Source organism: Perca fluviatilis, chromosome 10, assembly GCF_010015445.1.
Source record: "Perca fluviatilis chromosome 10, GENO_Pfluv_1.0, whole genome shotgun sequence".
Classification (NCBI taxonomy): Eukaryota; Metazoa; Chordata; class Actinopteri; order Perciformes; family Percidae; genus Perca; species Perca fluviatilis.
This window is the reverse complement of record NC_053121.1, coordinates 16,360,489-16,387,169: the sequence shown is the minus strand read 5'-3', so window position 1 is coordinate 16,387,169 and position 26,681 is coordinate 16,360,489. Positions and strand designations below refer to the sequence as shown.

Below are 26,681 nucleotides of genomic sequence, written 5' to 3'. Positions count from 1 at the left end.
CGCTTTAAATACTCTTGTGAATTAAAGCAGCCTTACTTTTCTCCCCAGCAGGATTCTCAGTGGGCATGTTGGACGGTGGACTCTGAGGACTGGTGAGTGGGCAGGACGGAGGAGAAGGCGGGTGGCGAGCTCTGTGGTCCATTTGACCCGCCTCAATCATCCGTCTCACCTGGCTCTGAGTTTTAGGAGAGCGATCCTGAGCGGGGAAACAATGTAATGCATCATCTCCAAAATCAATATATATTTAAAAAAAAATTGTGAGAAGTAAATACTGTTTGAAAAAGGATGGACAGAAATATCGGCTCTACTAAAGCAAAGAAGATTCTCTATAAACAAAAAGAAAATGGTAGACAGTGTTTCGGTGTCTGCAGTGCTTGGGATACCCTGTATGGGAGGAAGAACTCTCTCTTGGCTCGTAGGAAGTTGGACAGATTCCCATACTTGCAGTATTCCACTATCACCATCAGTGGACCTGGTGATACAGACAACTTTTATCATCACAGTACTGTGTGAAAAAAAGCTACACATATTTTAACACACTTTTTTTTACATGGTAAAACACATTAAAATAATCTCTGCCTCTTGTTAAGGGACTCTTATTTTTTTTCTTCCTTTTTTTTTTTTTTTTTACACCATATTCACAACAGTGAGAGCTGGCATTCTGTAAGCATTTCATGGCTGGGTTTAGCTGCAAGGCTAAATTGCTGCTTTTGTTTAAGGTAAACATGGTTAAACATTTCAAGATGTGCATCCCTCAGAAAGGTGCTCTATAGATCAAGTGGGTGTATGGACATAAACGTAGGGGTGTAAAAGAAAAAGAGAGGCAGCTGTTTGACTTTCTCAGTTGGTTTGCTCTAAAAAAAGCTGTAGGGGGTAGACAAAATAATGTAAACACATACAGAAGAGATTTCAACAAACAGCAGCATAGCTGGAAAGAGTTTGTCTGTACCCAAACTTTAGGCGTATATTTAAAAAAAAAAATTTAAATGAATATAAAGAAGAGCAATGATCAGACGTTAAAACTAACTAACAGGGACATGATGAACATGAACAACATAGGTTGATATATAGGACGTCTAAACGCACACAATATATGAGATGAGTAATAGATGTAAATCTCACCATTTGGTTTGGTGCAGGCTCCTAACAGGTTCACTACATTCAGATGGTTACCAATGTGAATCAGTATCTTTAACTCTGACATCAAGGCCTTGTGCTCACTGGCTGTGGATCCATCTGAGAGACACACACACACAACACACACACACACACACACACACACACACACACACACACACACACACACACACACACACATTGGAACATAATGCATAAAATACATCTGGTTGTTTAGCTACAATACTCATACACAAAGACAAATCTCACCTTTCAGCATCTTGACAGCCACTGTGTCCAAACTGTTGCTCTTGCTGACGCCGTGGATTGATGCCTCAATTACTTTTCCAAAGGCCCCGTGGCCTAAAACCTTTCCTGTGGCAGGAGAAAGAACAGGAACAACCACAGAATATTCATGCTCATTGATCTATGCAGGCTTTGTGTTTTAGTCTCATTGGAATACATAAACAGTTTTGGTCGGGAGCTCTTGCAAAATGTAAATGCATCTGGCATCCATATAGACAAGGGAGGGGGAGGAATTGGAATCTCAACTGCACAATTCTGAAACAACATGTTCCCATGAGTTGGGAATTGTCGTGGAACAGATGCTTTTCCTCGGGGCGTTTTGGGAATGAACCCATATGTAACATTAGCACTTTACTTGGCAGCACTTTGCCCGACTGGCTGCGATCCAAAGTCACGCCATTAAGGATTCTGGAAATGGAAAACTAATCTGTTACATCCATCTATTCGCTCTCATCCCCGGCTGCATATTTCCCTCGCAAACCCCCTCGCCCCCATTCACTCGTTTATCCCAACATCCATCCATCCTTTTCTCCCACCCTTCCCGACTGCTCACCCAGTCGGAGTCTGTCTCTGGAGATCTCCCACTGCGAGGAGTCGTAGGGCAGGTATTCACACTGCTCATCCAGAGGCACCTCGCCCGGGTCCATAATGATTGACAGATAGCCCGTCTTTATGTCTGCCGGGTTAACCTGAAGTTCAGACAGAGAAAGAGTGTCAACCACAATGATATATTGCAACAAATGACCACTGTAGTAAACATGTCATTCTGCCAGCTGTGATAGCTACATTTCTATCATTTACTTTTATCACATTAGATGAGTCAAAAATGAATTATGATCAAGGTGGAAGCAAAGTAGATGTTCATAGCTCCTGAAAAGTTAACTTTTTGTACAAACTTTTCATCCATTCACAATTGAAAAGCATATTGCAACAGTAGCCGTTTTACTATTGGATGGCTTTCAAGGCCAGCCGCTGGCACGTAGGCATAATGGAGACACTGTGTAGTTACAGTAAACACCTGTAGCCATCAGCAGCAGGAATATGTGCATAACATCTGCAGTCTCCAGTTTTTGATGTATAGTGTGTCATTTTACACAGATTGCACAGCGGGTTCATTTATTGTTTAAATCTTCATACACAATGAGATTTAATGGTAACAGACGCTATGTGCCTTTTCTACACAATTAAGTTCAAATCAAGTTTATACAGTGAGATTATTCATAAAGCAGTGACTACTTTTATTTAAAGCAAATTTCCAAACCATTTCTTCTTCATAATCTCAACTTGTCATTTTAGCAAGATAATTACAGTTTATTTAGGTGGCTTGTGGAGTATTTACAGCAGTGGCATTGTTGGTGTAACAATAACCAAAGTTCCAGTCTCTCTTACAATTTAAACGCCATTTATATTTTTATATTACTATTATAGATATTAACATAATGCTCATATTTAGTAGGCTATTTCCTGTATGGGGTACTGTATTTTTTGTTTTTGTTTTCCTCTCAGAGACAATGATTTCTTCAGAAAGCCATCTGGGCCTCTCCTCTTAGCTCAATAAACTGCCTGCTGCTTTTAAAGGGTTACAGATGTTGAGAGGAGCTGGTGTGATGTGACTGGCAATTATTGGAGGTCACCCCAGATCTCATTATTCTTATTTTTTTTAATGAATGTTGTTTTTTTTCTTTCTTTTTTCCTCACCTAGGGCACAAGTGATCAAGGGAGGCAAGTAAGATAAAGCTACTGTGGGAGAGCGGAGAGAAAAAGAGCCATCTCTTAATTCATTTGTTAGTGACAGCACCCCACTGTGAAGTCACTGCGGAGCGACTGTGTGAGACAATCTAACGAGTGACCAAGTGAGGAAAACTAAAAAGCAATTTGGTCCTCGTTATAGACGTGCTACGACTAATTGGACTCGCTCCCAGCGGATATCAGTAACTCTCTCAGTGGGCGATCTGCAGACTGTCTCAGAGATCAAACAGGTTCGGCTCTAACGCCGACAGACATGTTGTGAGCCGGAGGTTAACGTGTCTCCGTCACAGCCGGTCAGTTTCTCTCACAAACCCACGGACACAAACACAGACACACGGTGAAAAGCGGCGCCCTCTGACCCGCTTCACGTTGCAGAAGATGAGGATGAGCAAGGCCCAGAAGAAAACAGCGATGACTCCAGTCCCGATGAGAATAACAATCTCCACATTGGCCTTGTCACTTGAACCTTGATAGAAAGAAAGAAAGAAAGTCATGTTTAGAATGCAACTGTTGTATCTGAAACCACTCTATCCTCTCACATCTCTCTTTGACGACATTACTCTTTACCAACTGTAGGGGGTGCTATATTACAAACTATTAAACCTTCTCGCAAACTCCTTACGTTGAAATATTTAGGTTAGGTTATTGTGCTAAACAGTCATTTAATCAACTCAGCCATTCATCATAAGATCACTTCCAGCAAACCCGTTCATATATTCATCATGAATATAAAATGTCCCAGCAGTCAATGACTTTGATTTTTACTGTGGAGAGCTGTATTACAACAAAAGCACAAAAACTACAGCTGCAGTGAAAAGTGTGAGAGGTGAACGACTAAAATCCAGACATGTACATTTTGTGTTTAAAGATTTGAGCTCGAGGGCAACTGGGATTTCAGGCCTGAGTGCACTCGAAAAAAAGCCTGTCAGCGCTGAGTGTGTGTGAGTTGATTCAGGTGTCTTTGAGATTGTATCCGGCGATCTGTTTCTGCATGTGTGAGCGCGGCTGTCTCACCGATGACCCGGACGGCGGCTGATGAGTGGACACAGCCACGCTGGTTGCAGGCAGTGCAGGTGTAAAGGCCGGCGTCCTCCTCTGTAACCCTCTGGATACTCAGCGTGCGGTTTGAGTCCTGCAGCTGGATCCCTGAATAGCACCACACACAGCGCCACACTTCAATGCACCACTTCGGCTCTCACATCATAAATCCAGCAACTTTCTCAACAGCGTTTCTTGAATTTCGGTCACACCTCCGGTATTCAATTTAAAATGTGAACATATAAACCCTGTATTTCGGTTCTGTGAGGCGTGCCACACCCCAACCCCGCCCAACCTCCTCCCACCTACTCCGATACACACTGAGAAAGCTAATGAGCCATGACTATTGTCCTGCAGGGTTTTATGCGTGTGTGTGTGTGTGTTTTTGTGTGTGAGTGGGTGTGTAATGGCATATGTGCAACAAACACATCCATACAAGCATTCTTGTCACTGGTTCTGTTTGACACATTTGTTGAGTGTGCGGGTGGGTTGGTGGGTGGTTGTGTATCTGTTGGCTTTTAATAGCTGGATTGCTATTCGTCATGACGGAAACTGCGACAAAAAAAACAGCAACATCTGCCAAAAGCTGCCGATCTTCGAGTAAATATTAACAACACTTATTGTTTCTGCTCTTTTATCTAATGTGAAGCCAGAATGTGGCAGACTTTCAAGGGAATTCCCCCGAGCAGAGCATGAACTCTCATGCGCCACAAGCCCTGCTAAATTAATATTCACAGGGGCAAACTTTATGAGTAACTGTTGGTGTGGGTGGACGGGTGGGCTGCTGCACTGTTGTGTAAACGTGTGCATCACCTGTGTAGGTGTATTCACACACCTGACATTTGGTGGAGAGGCAGGTTGTCTTTGAACCAGGAGAGGAGGGGTAGAGGTCTGCCCTCTACGTCGCACTCCATGCGCAGAGACTCAGTCACATTCACTGTCTGGTTGGTGAGGCCGAGCTTGTATCGAGGCGCCTCTGGGGCTATGGAGAGAGAGAGGGGGGCCAAAAGAGAGGGAGAAGGGAAATCAACACTGTGCCTTGTCTCCACAAACAGTGCAACCCAAGAACCATCAATGTACATGATAGTTATTCACCGAAGGGTCTCGTAAGATTGATAAAAAAGGGCAAAAGTATAAAATCCCATTAAAATGTACATATGTGCTCCAGGCACTGAGGTAAGGTTACAGCACACAATATGAATGAAGCAGGAATTTGTTTGTGCATTTCAACCCTGCAGCGTCTCAGCTCTGTTTCCTGTCACTAGATGCTGTGCAAACACCAGGTACTCTCTCCATCACGTGTGTGAAGGTAGGTATCGGGCTGCGTGGGCTTTGTGAGTGTGTGTATTTTTAAAGGTTCTGTAGGTAGGATTGTGAAGATCCAGGCTTTAGCCAAAGAATTTGACCATCGACAACTTCTCAGTCCCCCTAAGTCTTACCTACTGCTTCTTTAAGCCTCCAGCATCTCCACATCAGCTCCACTGCTTTGTGTTTCAGCTACCAAGGGTTGAGCATTGCTCTCTAATTAGCTGTGGTTGAGAGTGACTACTCTGGGCGATGTGTGTATGTCTGTGTCTGGAGCTTTTATCTCTCACCTTTCACAGAGACGTATCTGAACAGGCACTGTTTCACCCCGTTCTGCCTGCTCTGAGCCTCACATACATAATGCCCCTCATCCTGCAGCTGTATGGAGGGGATGGTGAAGTCTAGGACCCAGCTGTTGGAGTGGTCCTGGAAGGAGAGCTCGGCGTCAAGGGTGGACGCGTAGAGGTGCACGCTCTTGCAGTCAAACTCCCGCGGCTTGCCCTGTTCGTCCTGCAGGGCCTGGGGGTCGAGGCGGTACCACTGCAGCTGCTCGTAGGTGTAATTGTCAGCGCTGCAGCACAGGGACACTTTCTCCTGCTCCAGGGGATTCTCCGAGGGCTGAACGTCCACACTGAACCCCTCAGGGATGGCTATGAAGATACAGAGAAAGGTAGGTGGGGCGGTTAGGTAACCTCGCAAGACAGAGCCTACTGTAATGAGAATCATTCCTTAAAGGGTTGGTTTACCCAAATTACAAAAACACTTTTCTCATTTCAAACCCACGGTGCTCCCTGAATGTTCAATAATCCATTCACGTACAAAGTAATGTTGCTGCTGATTTCTCTAAACGTAATTTTCCAATGCCGGGAGAACCACAAATTGGATTCACTTCCATTGTAATGGGGTGAACCTCAGGGACAGATATAAAACAAATAAAACCACCATCTACACTACACACACACCACTAGCAGGAATTTTGGCAGAAACACAGAAGAATTAAAGGGTCTGCCCTGTGTTTTGTGTTCTTTGTTGTCAAATGCAGGGTGAATTTGAACCGGATCACTGTGAACCCAGATTTACTTTCTAGTGGTCACTAGGCCTACTTATTCTTTCATGTTTTGTTAAAAACCATATTCATTACTGAATCACATTAGTTGTTTGTAATTATGCAGTGCACATATCATATAAAGCAGAGCTAACTAAGGATGTTAAGTTTCTGTATGGGAGGGGCGGGGTCATTTGAACTGTTCTGCGCTGAAGTGATGGGGAAAAAATGTTGCTGACGGTTTCTGTCCTAATTAAAGTGTTTTAATACTGTTCTGTTAATGTTTTGGGTGTTCATTTATGTTATCTGGGATTTAGTTTTCTATGGTTGATTTAGTGTTCATATTTATCTACATTTATTGTTGTACCATGACCGAGACCCGGGTGGGGACTGATGAGCTCTTGGCAGCGAGAAAGCGCACAGGTTGGAAGCTAGTAACTCTATTATCTCAGTGAAACTTTCCACGTAACACAAATCAACTGAAAATTACAAAGTAGTATGTGCATCGCTATCCTATCTATAACACTGGAACGCATGTGTTGAGTAGTACATTGTCCTAAAAAGCATACTGACATTAAGGGAAATAAATAGTATCTGTGTGATTGAATTATTGCTAGTAGTGATGAGTAGCCTAAGGTTTTATGTTTATGTTTCTTTGCATGTTTAAAGCTGTAGTGCATAGCTACTGTCTCCCCCATGAGGAATTCTAAGTAATGACAACTAAACTGTCGGCGCGTCCACATGATACAAGCCTTCCGTGATCCCCCACGCCTCCTCGAAGAGGTCATTTTAGTGCGTTCCATTCGCACTTGGAAGTCGGATTTTCCGAGGTCAAAGTCGGAAACGCCCCCTGATCAAAGTACCCCCTACCCTGAGCAAAAAATCCAACAGTTGTGAAAGCTGTAGAAACATACAGTTATAAGCACTTCTGTGTTATTTGTGTCTCAATAAATCAGTCGTACACGCAGTCCTGTCCAACTTCTATCTGTGGACATGTTGCTACGCTGTTAGTGTGCACAAAAAAACAGCGTAATGCGTTGTTATAAACTGGCATTGCTACCCATGGCTAACCTGGATAGAGCTAATGAAAACAATGAAAATACGATTTGTAAAAGGAAGGCATTCAACTCGGGTATGACGTCAGTCCCCGAGGTAAATGGAACGCACTATTATCTTCACTCGATTTTCTGCGCGCAAAACTCGCCGGACGACACCAGTTTCTGAACACAGCCATACTGAGAAATACAGAGAGAGTATTTTGGAGCTGATAGTCTTAGTTAGCTTTGTATCAACTCATTTGGCAATGGCTTGAATGTAACAGATGTTCGTTAATATAAAAAAGTTACGCACTAAAGCTTTAACTTAACATGCTCATTTTAGACAACATGATTTATGTTTACTAATGATTTTTAGTTATGACTACTAATGTAAACTTGATTTGTCTACCGCATCAACTTACCGCTCTGTGTTAATACAACTTAGTTTCACCCTGTGTAAAAACTTAGATGGTTTAAGGCAATGGTTTTCCCCCCAAATTTCTAGTAAAGTCAACTAATTTGCGGATAACATACTTACTGGTTACATAGAAGTAGATCAGCCACTCATCTTTGCCAACTTTGTTTTCAGCAGAACACTTGTACATGACGGAAACACTGGCGTTGCCAATATGAAGCCTGCTTACTGTCTGTGGGGTGAGAAAAGGTGGATGAGACTTGAATTCATATGGAGGACACACGCGTGTTCTAAAATGAAAGGGCAGTCTGCTGTCATGTGAGCTGACACAAACTAGATTTTGTGCCGACAAGGCAGCAGGAAGCAAACTCACCCAGGTGTGACTGAAAAACCATCAGGACTTTGCATGTGTGCGTTTTTCTGTGAGTGATAATTTCATCTTTTTTTTTTAGGTTTATAAATATTCAGGCATGTGTATGCGCACATGCGCCCCTTACATGTGTGTCTCTCTGGATGTTTTTATTATCAGTCCTTACAGGAAGTCTGCAGAGGAAGACCGCTCTAAATATTTCAACTGTGGAAATGGTTCGTGATTAACAAATTTTGTTATGGAGCTCAGAATTTGGGACGCTTACATAAATACATCACAGTTCACGGATAAGTCCAGTTATATTAATATCTTCTTATCTGGGCTACGTCCTAATCATATTCTGTTTCCTTAACGGATATTTCAATCCTATCATCAATGATGTGATCATATTATGATATTGTGATTTGTTGTTTTTTTAAATTCATGAATAGTTAGTCTTCTACATAGAATCACAATCACAGCTGTGATGAACCTTTTGTCGGCCATCCACCACTTCGACCGACGTTTCAATAGCCTTGATTTCATTCACGGTGTTTTCCGAGTTAATGTCCTGCCAGTTCTGACAGTCTGCGATCCTGTCACTCCGGCCCTTCCTGTCTCGTCGGACCCTGGAGAGAAACACACACACACACACATTTGTGACATCTCCCCTCATTGACTTGCACAGCAGAGAGTGGGCAGTGGGAGAGAATTCAGAAGCACATCAAACCAGACATCCTTTTATGAGATTTTTTTTTCACACACTGAGTTGCATTTCAAATCCTAAATCCCAAAGCTAAGTCAATTATGCTGAGTGTCCTGGCAACTAATGGAAAAACTATGATATCAGTTCTGTTATGGAGATCCATAGTGTGAACATCATAGCAGAACTAATGAAACATGAAATGCGAAATGGATATTTTGTTCTTGCATTTTCTCCTTAAGGCACCGCTGAAATATTAGCAGAAGGCTATCAGGGTCAATTTTGTTTTACTCTCTTCATAGTGTGCAAACAGTTTACATACTTCATAAATACATTTAAATTATTATACATAAATCAATTATTTGTGAATTAAACTTGTGTGGATGATTCAGCCTGATTTGATTCCCTCAGAATATTTCCGCCAAACAGCTGCTCATGACACTCAGTATAAATTGCTATTGCAAATATTAGCTTACACACACACACACACACGCACACACACACAACATAAAAGGAGTTTAAATTCTTAATATGCATACATATTACACATGTCAGGGTCAGTTATTTTTTATTGCTAACATGCATCGGTCCAAACTGAAGTCACACTGTCAAAACTCTTCACACAGTCAGCGAAACAAAAAGTCTATGTGGACCAAACTGTGGATTTTCATTTCTTTCACACAAAATGCATTCAATGACCACATTTTCCAAATTCCATGAACTCTTTTCTCATTCATACTCCACCTGCAAAAGAATCTGCAGTACATTGTTCAAATGCTCACACACTGCTTTCAAAACTGTTGAAAAGACATTTACTGTAAAACAGAATAATGGAAGATTTTGTGCATTTCAGCAGTAACCTATCGATATATCTATAGAAAATCTTAGCAGAATATTTACAATAAAATGAAGTAATAATCATTCCAAACAGCTGATTTTAGCTGACAGAGAAGACATAAGATGTGATTTACTGTAAATAGTTACTAGTTACTGTAATGAGAGGATGCAGGAGAGATGGCTGACTAGGACCCTCACAGTACTGTACAGTATGAGTGATTATACTATAGCCTACATGTTGGCTATGTTTTTTTTTTTGTCATTATTGTTGCAGCCCTGAAATTTCAGGAATGATTTTTTTTCAACTTTTTATTTTAAGTAAATTACTGTATGCACAGATATGAAAAGAATACAGGATATTGTAGCAAATTTTTGATTCATTCTTGTTACATTAACTTTAGTACAGTCAAAGTGAAAGGTATTACCTATTCCTATTCTATTATGTGAAAAATCATTAAAACTTCAAATATAAAAGTCCCTTATGCTTCCTGTTGTTCTATAGGTCAGTGTGTTATAAATGACGATTTTTGCTTTCTGAGTGAAAATTGTTGCCAGTGTTTTGGTCCAACAAGCTTATTTTGAGACATGAATGAAGGGTTTTGGTGGTTTGAATGAGTTTTGGAGGTGAGATTAACTGCTCAGCCAAGATGCATGTTGGTAATGCAGAAGAGTTTGGAAAACACACACACACACACACACACACAATTTGTAGTTTTTGAATAGATTGAACAAACAAGGTATGATGTGTTAAGGGGGCTGTAGGGCCATGCTAGCTAGTTTCCTCCTGTTTCCAGTCTTTATGCTAAGCTAAGCTAACCTGACAGTGTCCTGACAATAGCTTCATATTTATGTTTATATTTCATGTAAGGGATAATGACCCGCTCGCTCTACAGTACCCCTTTATTACACGACTTCTTACTAAAGGAGTCAATAATTTGACACAAAATATTGATTTAAAATAATTGTATTGATTTCATAATATTTCTCAAGAGTCCATGATCAGAACTGTTACCTTTAGCAACAGTCTGTTATTGATAACAGCAGTCTGCTATTATACAGAAATAACAATAAATAACAGACTGACTAGACTAGAATGCCATAACTGACCAATCAGAATCGAGTATTCAACAAAGCCATGTAATAAGAGAGTGATATTGATCTACTCAGCTCTTACTATTCTTTTTAGTAAAACCAAGTTCTGGCACGGCTTGTGAGGACCTGTTTATTGCACCCACAAGGGAGTCCCTACAATTTGATCGTGTGAGCTTATATTTGTCCGTGCAATGTGATCAATACAGACACCGTCCTCATCTTATATACAGTAAGTAAGTTCTCCACTTTTGCAGAGAATTTTGTTCAAAACATCTAATGCGAATTCCGAGTTTTGTTCAAGGACACATCATCAAGCGGACTACACAAAAAAAAGGGGAATTCAATTCTTACTCTACAAACAGAAAAGGTTAACGCAGACATGCGTCAGTCGGCGCCCATGAAATGTCACAAGCATCGACTGCATATGTCACAAGATGTACATGAGACAGAACATGAACTGGACATCAGGAGCAAAAGTTGCGCCTGACCTGCCACTGTTGTGTGTTTCTGAGTGCATACTCTGGGCGCCTCGTGTCTGCACTCATGTTGCATTGCCCAAATGGAAAGGTCAAAAGAATAGCAATAACTTGAAAAAATTAAGCCTTGGAGGAAGATGGAGGCAGGTCTACTGTATATGGCTGTCCAGAGAATCCATTATATTGTGTTGTGGGATTAGGCGGAGATGGAGAAGGGGAGAAAAAGCAGAGGGCAATGCCTGATAATAAGTGTGTTTATGTGTGTGTGTGTGTGTGTGTGTGTGTGTGTGTGTGTGTGTGTGTGTGTGTGTGTGTGTGTGTGTGTGTGTGTGTGTGTGTGTTTTGCCTATGTATGTCAGAAAGTAAGACTGTGTGACAGCTGAACCGTGGCGGATCAGCCACAGAGTAATAGGCACAGTATCGCTGCGCGAGGGAGGAAGCATGTTGGACATAGAACAGACATACTTTCCTTTCGTCCTCTCTTTCTTCTCTCTATTTACTTCTCTTCCACCTTCCTCTTTATTGCTGCTCTTTTTATCCACCTCCACATCTCTATCCCCACCGCCTCTTTCTTCATCATTTCCTCTCCCTCTTCTTCACTCAGAGCCAGTCTTTACAAAACGCTTCACGCACCGCATCCCACTCCCCTCTTGTCCCGTTCGATCAAACCTTATCTGCTCCCACACTGGTTACACAGAGTTTGCAACAAAAAAAAATATCAGTCCTGTGTGTGAGCGTGTGTAGTTTTTCTTACAGACTGCTCCGGGTGCTGTTGAGGACACACGGGCCCCATGCCCTCCACTGCCAGCTGACATTGGTAGCTGGGAGACCATATGCAGTGCATGTTAGAATCTGGCTGCTACCGCTGGGGTAAGGACTGGACGGAACTGCCACTTCTTTCTCATGGATCTGTGGGGGAACTGCGGAAGAGGAGAGCCAATTAATCAATCCAGCCAGCCAGCCAGCCATAATATTTAGGGTCACAGACCTATCCCAGTTTATGTTAATTGGGCAGAACAAGGAAACACCCTGGACTAGTTGCCAGTAACAGAGCTAAAACAAACAGAGAGAAAATCACCCTCATACGCCTCATACACAGCTATGAGAGGAAACTAAAACATGACTAGAAGACAACTAGACCACTAGAAAACAGAGAGGAAACCCTGATAAAATGTAAGGAACATACAAACTTAACACACAAATGTGTTTACATTGACTACTTCTGGTAACTATTCTTAAGAGAGTACAAGAAAGTAAAAGGGACTAATCCGTAATTTTACATACATCATGGCTTTTCATTGTAGCTCCAATGTAATTTATCATTCACGATGGTTTCATGAACTCATTTCTTTCACATGTCCAGGCCCCACAGCTCTGCCATTCAATCTATCATCAGCACTCTTGTGCGCATCTTTTGTTTATTGATGCAACAGTTCAGTTTTTGTTTAATTTCTTCCCCCAAATCCAAACCACACATTAACTAATTTCTAATATAAAATACTCATCATAATACTTATGGTTAAAGGGGTGATAGAATGCAAAACTGATTTTACCTTGTCATAGTTGAATAATGACAGTTTAGTGGGTAACTAGGACATACATATAACCTCAAAATCCCAATGACACCTCTTTACTCAGTAAATCTCACAATTTGAAACTGCCTCTGAAAACGGGCAAATCTCAACGAGCCGCCTAGTTGACGTCAACTCGGCGGCTCCTCCTCATTTGGCTCTAGTCTCTATGTTTGACACGCCCCAACATTTACATATGCTACACAACTGATCTGAGGTCAGCTTAGTCTTCTGAATAGGTCGCGCAGATCTCAAGGAGTTCAGCGGCTGGTGCTGCCTGTGTTGCTGCCTCGCTGCCCGGCCTGCCTTCCTTCACAGATCCCGGCCTGCTGTGAGGTAAATGGAGCTCTGTCACGGCTGGCAGCCCACAGCACTCCATACCCGCACAAAGTCACTGTTTTATGGGTTAGTGGACTACCAAACGCCGCTGCTCTGACAGAGCTCCAGGGCCTGCAACTCCTGAAACTGAAATATGAGACCTGCTGTCGAGTCTCCAATGTGTTTCTATGTGGTTTGCTCAAACCAATCAGCGCGCAACTCATTCTAAATATTCATGAGCATACCATATTTGGAAGAAAAGCTCTTGTTCCAAATAAAGCCATATTCACAGGGTAGTTAAGGGCCTAATAAAATAGCATTCGGGCAATTGTCAGCCCAACCAATGTTACATACCCTATTAGGAGACCTTAAGGAACAGTGTAAAATACACTATATAATCATTCTATCACCCCTTTAATAATATAATACATGGTTGTGCATACACTCTTTGTTTCTTGTAAAACTAGTAAGCCTCTAGAGATTTGTAGTATTCGTTTTAACTGTTGCACATCCACTGTTTTATGAAGAAAACATCTGGCGTGATCTCCACTGAGGGTACACAGACTAGTTACCGTTGACGACAAGTGTGATGTTGAGCCTCCTCTCCAGCGCAGCGGCACTGTTCCTCAGCACCACAGTGTAGAGACCAGAATCCTCCTGACAAACATCCTTGATCTCCAAAGCGTGGTTAAGGTGCATCCTCATCCTTTTCATCTTGAACTCTGGCCGCTGGTTTATCAGCTTTCCATCTTTATACCTGGACACAAAGCAGAACAGGATACACTCCAGCTGAGCTGCTCTGCCTCGAAATTAATCTGTCAACCTAAGCAGTATGAGGCCTAATTTTGCTTTTGGATATTGCCCATTACATTTAATGAATACACCAGAGTCTCATCTTACCATTGTGTTTCGGGTGTGGGGAAGGCAGACACATTTACTTGTAATTTGAACGACTTCTGGCCAGCAGTTACCTCCACCACTGGTCCATTTCTGTAGTTGAGGCTGATAAATGGCTTTTCTGGAAGAAGAAGACATTCACTCATTTGTAGTCTGAGTCTCAAAGCTCAAAGTAATCTCCACCAAAAATCTCCTCAGTAACAAACACTCACCCCCTGTAGGCTTAAAACTTCAGTTGAAATGTCCACGGAAACTTCTCAAATCACTCCTCTGCTGTTTATCCACACAGTATCTTGACTTTGTTGCTTTGCCAATTCATTGCTAAACACGCAAGCAGTGGTTTGAGACATTTCTGTGGATATTTGAACACATCTTCTTGCTGTGATACAGGGTCACCATTGGAATCAGAGCAACCCAGGATTACAGCACTAAATATTTGATCGATTATTTTTCTTTTAAAGTAAGGCTATATCATTTTTCAGGAAATAAATTATAAATTCTTCTTGAATTTAATTTATTTTATAAGCAATAAAACACCCCTGCACATTTCAATGCTCTCAGGTTGTACTCGAACACGAGCTGCTGCGGTAAGGACTGAGTCTCAGTATATGGGGCGCACTCTAAACCAGGTGAACTACCAGGGCGCCCCCACTCTTAGGGATTTTTTTAGCCTTTCTTGTCCTGATAAGATCAGCGACAAAGAACCATGAACATGGCAAACATTCCACCTGCTTAATTATGTTAGCATGTTAGCATTTAGCTCAAGTACAGCCACACAGAGCTGCTAACACGGATTTAGTCTTGTTAATATGTACAGATACTCATGATCAAAGTGATATTTAGGATTACCGATTGACCTATTGAACAAGAGGAAGGCCGTGTAGTAGACTGCAGTGTTCTGAGCTAGTGCTTACCATAAACTATGACATGAGTTTGTTGCGTGTGTCTTGTGTCCATGCTGGTGACGTTGCAGCTGTACGGGCCAGTGTCTGTGACACTGACGCTGTTGATGGTCAGGACGCTCACAGCCTCTGTGGCGTGAGACAGAGCTTCACGATGGGGCTTAGTGTTCTCCAAAGTGTTTGGCTGGTGAGATGAAATGAAATTCAGCATTGTATATTTACTGATGCCGTTCAACATGTGACCAACCGTTGCTGCTACGTACCTGTTTGCGAGGGTAAGACCACTGAATGTCCACTCCAGCGTCGAACTCCACCAACGCTGTGCAGTTCAGGGTGAGGGCCTCCCCCACTATCAGCTCGACTGGCTCCTCAGGAAACAGCTTGACATCGTAAACCTGACTTCCTGTCCGGGAAAGAGAAAAAAGGGGGGAGGTAGAAACAGAGGGACAGAGGGAGGGGAGACAGTGAGAGAGGTCACGGTGACATCGTCAGCGGTTTCTTCCTTCCTCCACCAGAGGAAATGACTTTCCTCTGGACCAGAGGAGCCATCCCACTATAAAGAAGCTGTCTGTCCCAAGCTCGCACTATTTCCACTCATTTGTCAAGGTCTGTATCAGTGAAGGAAATTAAAGTGGAATAGCGAGAAGCCTTAATTCAAGATAGGCCTAAGACAGAAAAAGCAAGAAAGCTCTGGACACTGGCCAGTGTCTCTGATTTCCAAGTCTCTGCAGTCTCTGGAAATGGCATGGGGTGTAAAACAACCTGCGCTGGTGATGTCTGTGCGGCAGACTGTGATTGCGTGATTGTTTAAACGCTCCATTAGCATTCGGAGTGAAGACTCGCTCTCAGTTTCTCCTCTGACTGATGCTGCTGTTACTTTTGGCCCGGCAGCGGTGGGTATGAGTTTCCTTTCGCCCTCTGAAGTGAGAGGTGAATGATCTTCACACGACATAGCAAAGAGCCTGTGGGTCCCTCAGCTCACTCGCAACGACAGGGACCTTCAACATGAAACCTCTTCGTCTTAGTTTCGTACAATTCAATTATGCCTTCGCCTCTCTTCTCTTCCCCTTCTTTCTTTTCTTTTAATTCTGCTGGCATAATGGCACACGTCACCCTATTAAAAAGGGAGTTGTATGTTTTCAAGGAAATTACATTATGAAATAAAATTCTTTAAATTGTCAGCATTAAGGCGTAATTGGCTCACTGGCTGCCATGCAGAATGATGGTGGCAGTGCAGTCAGTCGAGCACCACCTTTGATTTCCTTGCTAATTTCTCTTTCAACAAGAGTAGAGCTTCAAATCTAATTTAAATATTTGTACTGGGCCGGTTATGTTTTTGTAACTACTAAAGTTAAGGTTTGTGTGATCCTCGATGTTTTTGCTGGAACGCCAGAGGAGACTGAACTCTTTAAACCTTGGGAGGTAGCACAGATATGAAGTTTGTTTTTTGTACCTGTTGCATGGATCAGGTAGTTGGGAGATTGATACTGTTTGTCTCCCAGCGTGGCGACACACACAATTCCGATGATCATCGGCACGCTGTCCACGATCTGCCTGGGAATGGACCAGCCTCGCTTGTTGTCCCATGTCATCCCTCTTGTCTCCAGAGGCGAGGGATACTGAGATGACACATAAAAAAAAAAAAAAAAATCATAAATCAAAGCATCGCTTGACAGCTTCAATTGGAGGAATAGAGTGTCTGTGGTGAGTACAAACCGTGTGGAGGGTGACATTCAGATCAGGCACGGTGACCAGGCATGGCACTATGACGTGGGTGGAGAAGCGAGTCATTAAAATGGTCTCTAGGTCACTTTGGGCGCTGTAGCTGCCTCTCCTGAGGAAGGGCTGCTCGGGGTCTGGGCGGTAATAGAAACAGGGAGCTGTTAAAGTGTAACCCTGATGATGAGCCTACCAGCCCGTGTAATGGCAGCTATTACTGAGGTAACTTCACGAGTGGACGGCCACATATCTCAAAGCCTGATAATGACCCCCGAAGACACGTCATATGTGGAGTTTATCAATAATTACCATGTAATGCAACAGTTCAGCCAGTCCCCCACACAGTAAATAGCATTAAGAACTGTGATTACATGTCAGCTGAGAGACAGACAGCCGGGGGTTTAGTCCTCCTCTAAACAGCGCTACAGTTTCTGATAGTGGAAAAATATCTGTCCTGTGTTTCTCCCTTAACACCTTGATATTTTCCTTTCTATTGTCTGTGACTCAAAGCTACTGTCACAGGAGGGCTTTGGGGGACATCACAGCAATTGTGTGACAAATTTACATTGCAGCTGTTATCACTACAAAGTCTTATATTCCCACAGAATGAGCGCACACTATTACAGAAATGCTTATCTCTCAAGCTTTCCTATCAATACCAGCGACTTTTGTACAGCAGCCAAAGATGGTGTGTGACTGCTCGCTTCTTTTCTTATTTTTTTCTTTTTCTCACGATGAGTTCTTATTTTTTGTAATACTTTTTTTCTCCCTCACTCAAAGCTATGAATTCAATCATCTGCAAGCAAGGCCAAACAATAGGTCCTATCGAAAGGCTTATATTTCTGCCCCTTGATGGTCAAAATACACACAGGTAACAGAAATAATACACAAATCCTCGCAGTTAAAGTTCTTCACAATAAATCACTGCAGGTAATAGAGTGCAATTGGTTTTGTAAGAGGAGATGTCACGCCCGGGGCAAGAAGAGTTTGCAAACCATCAGGGATATGAGCCTGGGTGAAAAGGTGTGTGTCAGAAGAGATAGTATTTACACAAGCTTATATAAATATATAAATATATATATGTGTGTGTGTGCGTGTGTGTGTGTGTGTGTGTGTGTGTGTGTGTGTGTCTGTGTGTGTGTGTGCATGTGTCTGTGTTCTTGTTTAACTATATTCGTGGGTTCCAAAAAATGGGAGTCCAGTATACTTGTGGGGTCCCGACAGCTTTGTGGGGCCAAAATGCTGGATCCCACAACTTTAAAGGGCTGTTTGAGGGTTAAGACTTGGTTTTAGGGTTAGGGTTAGGGTTAGGGTTAGGGTTAGGGTTAGGGTTAGGGTTAGGGTAAGGGTTAAGGTTAGGCATTTAGTTGTGACAGTTAAGGTTAGGGTAAGGGGCTAGGGAATGCATTATATCAATGACGGGTCCCCACAAAGATAGTGCCACAAACCTGTGTGTGTGTGTGTGTGTGTGTGTGTGTGTGTGTGTGTGTGTGTGTGTGTGTGTGTGTGTGTGTGTGTGTGTGTGTGTGTGTGTGTGTGTGAGCAAGAGAGAGAGCTTATACTCATACAGTACATTCATGCACACTACAGTCACGTGTTTTGAGTGTTTGGATGATCGTGTGTAGCAGAGATAGGGTAAAAGTGCGACGTCTGCCTGTCTAACTCAATCCACATGCGTCTCTTCTCATCCCGCCACACGCTGGGTCTAATTTATGGCTGCGATTTCATCTGCTTCTGATCAGCCTCCTGGTAGAATCTGTGGAAACTGTTTTGGCACCTTGTCAGAGAGGATAAACAGTCGTTTCACTTGAGTGGACTGGTCAGCTACATTCCCTTACATGACAATCATCTGTCTCTCTCCCACTCTCCTTATCCACTCCTACTTCTATTTTTCTCCCACAGCACATGGAGCGAGGCAAGAAAAAAGTAAAGAGGCAAACCCTTAAGGCCAAGCTCAGAGTCTTAAAGTTGGCTCAAATCAAGAAAGTAGGAGTGAAGGCTCTGAATCCTAATGCCATACAAGACACGGTTAAACCAGGAGAGAAAACTTAGGTAGCAAAACATATTTTATTGTGCTCTTCTTATCAGATTTGACACTGCGAAGTCTGAAAAGTCTCTTCTCGTGTAAAGTAAAGGAGAGCTGCTGCTATATTTCAATATAAATATGACAACATGTGCTTTCTCGAATTAGAAAAGGCAATGAGCTGCTAATTTCTATCAAACACTTTGCATCTCTAATTTCCGAAACATTAATCCCGCCAGCATCCAGGGCGTTTCTGAGGTAACGCCAGTTGTGAAGTGGCTGCTTTGATATTGAAGTCATAATCAAACAGGAGATTTGTTTCAGTAGGAAAACTATGTTGTTGTTTTTTTGTGAACCTCCCATGGAAAGGAGAAACTGAAGACTAAAGAGTCCACACAAGCAAGCCAAAGAGCTGCAGACCAGGTCAGGCAGGCAGGCGATGAAACATGCTCTTTTTAAACACAGAACAAGCTGGCAGCAAAATGGCCCTCACAAACTTCAGACTCACTACTATATGAAATGGATTTCTAAATAGAAAAGCAAAACTCCTGGCTACATTTTCAATTTTCATTTCCTAGCGTCAGCATAGTGTACAGTGTGTGTGGGTTGGTGGGAGTGCGACTCACCCCTGACGAAGACATAAACGCTGACAGCAGTGGTGCCGACAATGATGGCCTTGACATCCTTGTAATAGCAGCGATAGTAGCCCGTGTCTCTGGCCTGCGCCCCGTTCAGGACCAGTCTCTTGCAGTACGGCCTCCCGGGCTGCCCCGGACACTCGCTGACCAAGGCGATCCTCTGCCCCGGGGCCCTGGTGGTCGGCAGCTGGGCCTGACGGTCACTGAGCTCCTGTCCCACCAGAGTCTTATCAGGCCAGGCCCAGGCCAGAGTGTGCTGTCCCCTGAGGAGGCCAGGACACGGGGCAGAGTTGACGTTAGTATGAGCTTCAGGTGGGGCGCAATTTTATCGAAATCGCAATATGAACTAGTGCAATATCCAAATCGCAGGGGGGGCGCAATATTTGTTAAAGGCAAAATATGTGTCAAACCATTCTAAAATAAAGTATTGTGGTGCTGCAGAGACATCCCAGCCTACAGACTGAAGAAAAAATCTTTGTTTGGTACAGATCCTTGCAAAAAAATCACACTTATTTTTTTATATTTTTAAATGAAAATGAGAATAATGATACAAAAATGATCATTCCCTCCAATATCGTGAATCATATCATATCAGTCAAAATAATCGCAATTAGATATTTTCCTAATATCGTGCAGCCCTAGCTTCAGGGTGATAAATCATCATCCACAGGTACAATTTGAAATAAAAGGATAGGTTCAAAAACTGTTGAAGACTTGAAAAAATGTGAACAGAATCCTTGAAATTAAGTTAAAAATCAAAAGTATTTTGGTATCTGTAATATTTACATATGAAACTACGAGTCACGTAATAGATAATAACTGTAAAGTTGAGAGTGTGTATGTGAGTGGATACCAGTGTGTGCATGTTTATTTGTGTGTGTGTGTGTGTGTGTGTGTGTGTGTGTGTGTGTGTGTGTGTGTGTGTGTGTGTGTGTGTGTGTGTGTGTGTGTGTGTGTGTGTGTGTGTGTGTGTGTGTGTTGCTGTAAATGTCTCCATGCAGCCACACATCCCTGTTTGCTTTGTGTTTTACAGTGGTGGAATGTAACTAAGTAAATTTTCTCAGGTACTGTAAATTTGAAGTACTTGTACTTTACTTGAGTCTTTTCTTTTCATGCAACTTTCTACTTCTACTCCACTACATTTCAGAGAGAAATATTGTACTTTTTACTCCACTACATTAATCTGACAGCTTTAGTTACTAGTTACTTTACACATTAAGATGTTTGCACACAAAACACATGTAGTTTACTTTAAACTTTAAACTATCCAACAATATAATGGTCTACAAGTCCAGCTGAAATGATTAGATCATTAAACACAGTTTCTAAAATGTAATTTTTCTGCAATGACTACATCTTCCTGATGATACTTACATACTTTTACTTAACATTTTCAATGCAGGACTTTAACTTGTAACAGAGTATTTTTACAGTGTGGTATTAATACTTTTACTTAAGTAAAGCATCTGAATACTTCTTCCACCACTGGTGCTTTGTCACATAAATTCAGTTATGGTTGGACCTGGAGGCTTTAGGAGCAAGATTGAGTGGATTCATAATGGCTGCCTGAAACATAATAGCTATGCTTTCACCACCTGCCTCCACCAACTACAATGTCCACATTTGTAGACAGTGCCAAAATGTGATGACTGGAAATGACTGCAAAAAAATCCATAAGGCAATGAAAGTATTCTGCTGCGGGTAATTTTCCAACCCTTGAAAAAATTGTATCTATCTATCTAGACTCAAGAAAATTGTACATTGTAAAGACTAGATTTACTCAAAACTGACTTCCTCTCCCAGGAGATTCTCAGTAGTGCTGGCCATGTGAGGTTTAAATACAAACGACCATATAAGACCTGTATTGGTAAATCTCCAAACTTATTATCATCTTTTCCAAGATATCTTTTTTTTTTATACCGCAGAAACAAAAAGTTGAATGGAGTGACAGCTTGGCAGCAGGCAGCGCATCAGAGATCTCATAAGGATAAAGGACAGTTATTATGAGTGAATTCATATCTCACTTGGACTCAGTTTAAATCAGTGTTGGCTGTGTTTTAAAACAAAAACACATCTGTGTCTTTATAGAACATATGTATTTGAAAATGTAGAGTCCCATTGTTTGGGTGTATTTTTTACTGGCTTTTTCCACAGGGTCTAAGGATAAATGCTGTTGTATGTTGTACATGATTGATTTAAAGCCCATACACATTTTTGCACAATGCATACAAAATCCAGTGAAAACTGGACTGACATTGTTTTGTAATAATGTATTAATGGTGGAAGATCTATTTAGAGTAAAATAGCAACAGAACCCTGTAAAATTAGTAGTCCTGCATTTAAAATATTTAAAATATAATATAAAGTAATTTAAGTAAAAGAAACAACGCATTACAAGCAAAATGTACTTGAATTATAAAAGGTCCGCAATGCAAAAACAAGACCCTTGTGAGTTTTAAGCTTTTATAATTTGATTGTATTACTGATACATGAAGCAGAACTTAATGTAGTTGTTTGAGGTGGCGTTCATTTTAACTATTTAATATAGGGCTGCAACTAGGGATTATTTTCATTATCGATTCATCTGCTGATTGGGCACAGTCAGAGAGGACTGAGAGGACTACTCTATATATATGTGTATGGACTTTCATGCTTTTAGGTTGCAGAAAGTCCTATTTACAAATAGATATTATTATTATTGTGTATAAAGGGTTTGCAAAGACAGTTATGTGTACAAATATGGAGAACAAAATGCTGTAGAATGGTTCAAGCAGACTGACAACTAAAAGAGCAGAAAGAGACAAAGATTCTTCTGGGCAACAGTTAAATATGAATTGAAGAAATCAGTCATTGGTGAAAGAAACCAATAGACTGTGCCCCTGAAGTCTGACTAGCACAGAGAACAGAGATGCTTTGTATGTTGCACATATTCAGTGTCATGCATGAGTCACTCTGAGTCCAGGGGTTTACATGAATAATAAGACATGGTCAATACATCAATGTGACTTGGACTGCTACTACAATGTTTAGTATCACAATCTGCAAATAATACATTTGGTGTCTGAATTATAGTTTTGTATCTTTAAAATATCGTTAAAATAGCCTTTATTGAAGGAAAGAAAAAAACATCAATGGAACAGCTGGTTCCAAACTTTGGAACGGTAGTGTATACCATTGGGTAGTTTAATCCAGAATAATGTACCATATTTTATAAGATCATCTATCATATCATAATCATAATACCTAGTAACAACTGTCACATAAAATGGAGTGAAAAGTATATTTCTCTCTGAATTAAAAGTATAAAGGGACAAGAAATATCACTTGTCAAGATTGATTTATTGATTGATTGATTGATTGATTGGTTGACTGATTGATTGATTGATTGATTGATTGATTGATCACATACCACCACAGCAATATATTAACGTCTTCTGGCATTTTTGGGTCATTATGATGAAAAAATAAGAAGCCTGAATTAACAAACAAGTCACAATTGCACGTACACACTTCCAAACCAGAGCAGCACACACACACACACACACATACACACACACATACCTGCATGTAATGGTGAGTGTTTCGTGGACTGGAATCACTAGGTCGTCTTTGGAGCTGTCAAGGATGGGCGGAGTCATAGAAAAGCCAATTACCAGACCTGAGGGAGCGAACACGGCAACTGCATTAGATTCATGTTACACAGGTCAGTCAGGACCTAGGGTTTTTTACAGAGCTGCTGTTAGGCTGTTGAATCTCCTAAACACATCTCCCAATCTGAAATCTGACACGACAGCAGCTCAGATAGCATGTTGTTCATTACATTTACAAGCTGTAAGGCAATCTGCAGGCAAAGCACTCGGTCCCTGACGCAGAGAAATACCCAGGCAGAGAAACCATGGCCCACTCAAGAGGCAATGCTGCTCGAAGCTCTCTGCTTCCCCTCTGAAAAAGCCACAAAGACCATTTGCCCTTGATTCATTACCAATGCATTCACTTCGCTGACTTGTGCTTGGTTAATGTGGCCGGTCTAGAATGTCATTACCGTCCCAGAGTCCCCTCAGGGTGCTATTAGCGCTTAGTCAGACTCCACACCTACAGTCTATCATATATAAAAGTGTCATCATGACTTATGCCCCACCTGGATATCATTTGAGATGAAAATACACACACACACACACACACACACACACACACACACACACACATTTACACACACACACACACACACACACATAGCACAGACTGAGCGGGTGTATGAAGATGAAGAGGCTTTCTTTGCATTTATTAAAGCAAATTCTGATCATTTTTCACATCAGTGTTTGAAAATGATACGTGTGCTGTATTTAACGCACTATACGGTGGCACTGTCCCAGCAGAGAGAACAAAGCGGGACAAACTATCCAAGGACAAATACAGCAGCAATTTGAGCAACTGAAAGCCTACATTGATTATTTGAATCATTATTCTCTTTTCTATAGACATTTCGATGTGACAGACTCACACATCTTCAAGCATGTGTAATACAGACTTCAGGCTATAATACATAATAATAATAATAATACAGCACCGGCAGCGGAGAAGCAGCAAAAATGATTTCACAAGAGTCAGTCATGACCTGCTGCCAATTAAAACCCTGAGCTCCGGACAGCTGCCATTCTTGTACACAAGCCTCATTCCTCCAGCACATCCTGCTGACCAGGGAGCACAATAGAGCAAGGTTATTCTCATGTAAATATTTTGTTAATCGTGTTTACAGTAAAGGCTGATCCCATTGGAAGGAGACTGATCAGCCCCGGTTCCTTCCAATACTGCAAACAGAGTGAAACTCAAAGACAGCCTCAACTTTGAGTGCTCAGTCATGAATACAGTAAAGTAAACTTTTACACAGCAAGGTCGAAAAAAAAACCTTCTATTTTTGAATGGCCTTCCTTTGACACGACTTGTATATTTCTACTTCTGTTATAAGGACTTCACTGGAACACTCTCTAAGACATGACAATAATAACGGCCACTCTCCTGCTGCATGGCATTCTGCTATATAGATTCTTGTTTTTTCAACCTCTACTCTGAACGAGAACGAATTCATTAAAATGAAGAAAGGGTTTCCAAGAAATATAAGGATTACAGATACAGTTTATACTGTTCATTTCATTAGCATGTCATGTCAATATTATATCATTTTATTAACTTCTTTAAAGAGTATATAGTTTGACATCTTGGAAAATATTCTTATTTGCTTTCTTGCCGAGAGTTCAAAGTGATTAATACCACTCTCATATCTGTTTGTACGCTCATATATATATATATATATATATATATATATATATATATATATATATATATATATATATATATATATATATACCGATTTAATATAAATCCATATTATGTATATATGGTTTTACAGGAGGCGGCAACCTCACAGTGAAAACAAGACCCAGCCTAACCATTTTTTATAGGGATTAAACAAACAAGATATTAATAATATATGTTAATACATGTTAATAAGTGAGCTTTAGGGGGGCTGTTATGCAAATTCCACTGATTTTACACAGCGCAGTCTGTTTATTGGTGTGAAAAAGTTGTATCAAGCCTTCCGTGTCTCCAGAGGGAGCTGTGCAAAGTCTGATAAAAACCTGCTCCTCATCTCTGCTTGAGGCTAGCAGCTCAGACTACAGAAGCCGCTATACCAGCACAACCTATACATCCATGAGCACAACACTATTCCTATTGACATCAGGATGGCCAGAAGCCCACACATCTTCTGCCGAAGGCTAAAAACACATCTCTTCCGACTACACCTCGGATAAACATAAAAAAAAAAGGTAATGTACTTGCACTTGCTACTTGTTGTCTGGAGTTTGCACCTTCAGGGTTAAAAGCACTTAACTGGAAGTCGCTTTGGATAAAAGCGTCAGCTAAATTACATGTAATGTAATGTAACAACACGCCCAAATATCTGACCAAACTGTCTGCAGTCAAGTTGCATTGTGGGTAATGCAGGGGATAGGTTTTGACAAGGAAGAAGAATGCATGTAAATAAAAAAATGGCTCTGTGAATAATAAGTTTATTTCCCTAAAAGTTGAACTCTTCACATGTGCTTTACTGGTGTTGAACTTCTTACTTTCTGTCATGCTAATAATATATTGATTGACATTTCAAATGTCATAGTTTATCTCTGCTGGGGATCACAGTTGAGACAACAAAACCATCAAGCAAGATCTGTTTTGTGTCTTTGCTCGGATATTAAAAGTGACATCATGCTAATTTAAAACCACAAAATAACACGTGTATGCATGTGAACTAGGAAAGCTAATATCGGGATGGTGACGGAAAACAAACATGTTACGCCACTGAAGTGAGAAGTGGTGGCAGTGCATGAATCGTTCCCAGCTTGGCTCCCAGCAGGGTATTCCTTCCTTACTCTTTCAGAGATCTTTAACTCTGTCCCAGAGGAGAAGCAAAGTTTTCCCAACATATTGTCTCAGCTCAGATGTGAACCCACCACCGACTTCAGTCCCATCCCCACCCGTCTGCAACAGAACACAGCTTTGTCCACTCTTCCTCACACCTGAAATGCTTTGAGGCCAAAACAGTGGAGAAACATATACACAGGGCCCCCCAAGAGCTAAAGACAAGGGGAAAGTGTGAAAGGAAATTCCTGTCAGGACAGCTTGACTATTCTTGCTTTAGATGGAGAGCTATGTAAAAGCCTGGGAGCTTGTATCTTATGACATTCAAATAGTAGACAAATTTAGTGTGAGAGGTAGAATCAGAATTGACAACAACTTAAAAGCTGCACTAATCTGGTATTTTTATATTAAAAATGGATTAAAAGTACTTGTACTGTGATATGTTATATGAATTATCACTTGACTCTGCAGTTCCTCTAGCAGCTCTATTTAGCTCCTTTCAGTACAATGTTTTGGTTTTCTGGCCTGCGACTTGTGTGTTCTGTTCACTCTCACAGCTCTCATCTGCTGTTTTCAGTGATAAAAGCTCTGGTAAACACCCTGTAGGCTACCTGCCCTGCACCTAACAGCAGACAGACAAAGTTAGTGATTAGCTGGTGAACATAGTGCAGCATTTTGCAGCTAGAGAAACAAATCTCCCCCAGGAGTTTTAGGCAACCAAAACAGAGCTC

The 26,681-nt window shown here is 41.5% G+C and overlaps 1 protein-coding gene across 3 annotated transcripts in view; it reads right to left on the bottom strand.

Annotated features, from left to right (window-relative positions):
* Positions 1-26,681, bottom strand: part of flt4 (fms related receptor tyrosine kinase 4) — a 46,322-nt gene that overhangs the window by 7,262 nt on the left and 12,379 nt on the right. The window contains exons 2-21 of one of the 3 annotated variants that reach the window (XM_039813547.1): positions 23,098-23,194; positions 19,525-19,799; positions 16,873-17,012; positions 16,610-16,775; positions 15,420-15,559; positions 15,169-15,340; positions 14,258-14,375; positions 13,930-14,114; positions 12,223-12,388; positions 8,854-8,989; positions 8,135-8,243; positions 5,805-6,164; positions 5,045-5,191; positions 4,186-4,317; positions 3,531-3,637; positions 1,976-2,111; positions 1,387-1,491; positions 1,123-1,236; positions 384-472; positions 37-196 (exon numbers count right to left, since the gene is read on the bottom strand). In XM_039813547.1, coding sequence (XP_039669481.1) covers positions 37-196; positions 384-472; positions 1,123-1,236; positions 1,387-1,491; positions 1,976-2,111; positions 3,531-3,637; positions 4,186-4,317; positions 5,045-5,191; positions 5,805-6,164; positions 8,135-8,243; positions 8,854-8,989; positions 12,223-12,388; positions 13,930-14,114; positions 14,258-14,375; positions 15,169-15,340; positions 15,420-15,559; positions 16,610-16,775; positions 16,873-17,012; positions 19,525-19,799; positions 23,098-23,194 — 3,054 coding nt within the window. Of the gene's footprint in view, positions 1-36; positions 197-383; positions 473-1,122; positions 1,237-1,386; positions 1,492-1,975; positions 2,112-3,530; positions 3,638-4,185; positions 4,318-5,044; positions 5,192-5,804; positions 6,165-8,134; positions 8,244-8,853; positions 8,990-12,222; positions 12,389-13,929; positions 14,115-14,257; positions 14,376-15,168; positions 15,341-15,419; positions 15,560-16,609; positions 16,776-16,872; positions 17,013-19,524; positions 19,800-23,097; positions 23,195-26,681 lie in introns of those variants that run through there. The other 2 variants (XM_039813549.1, XM_039813548.1) reach the window with 2 other exon arrangements.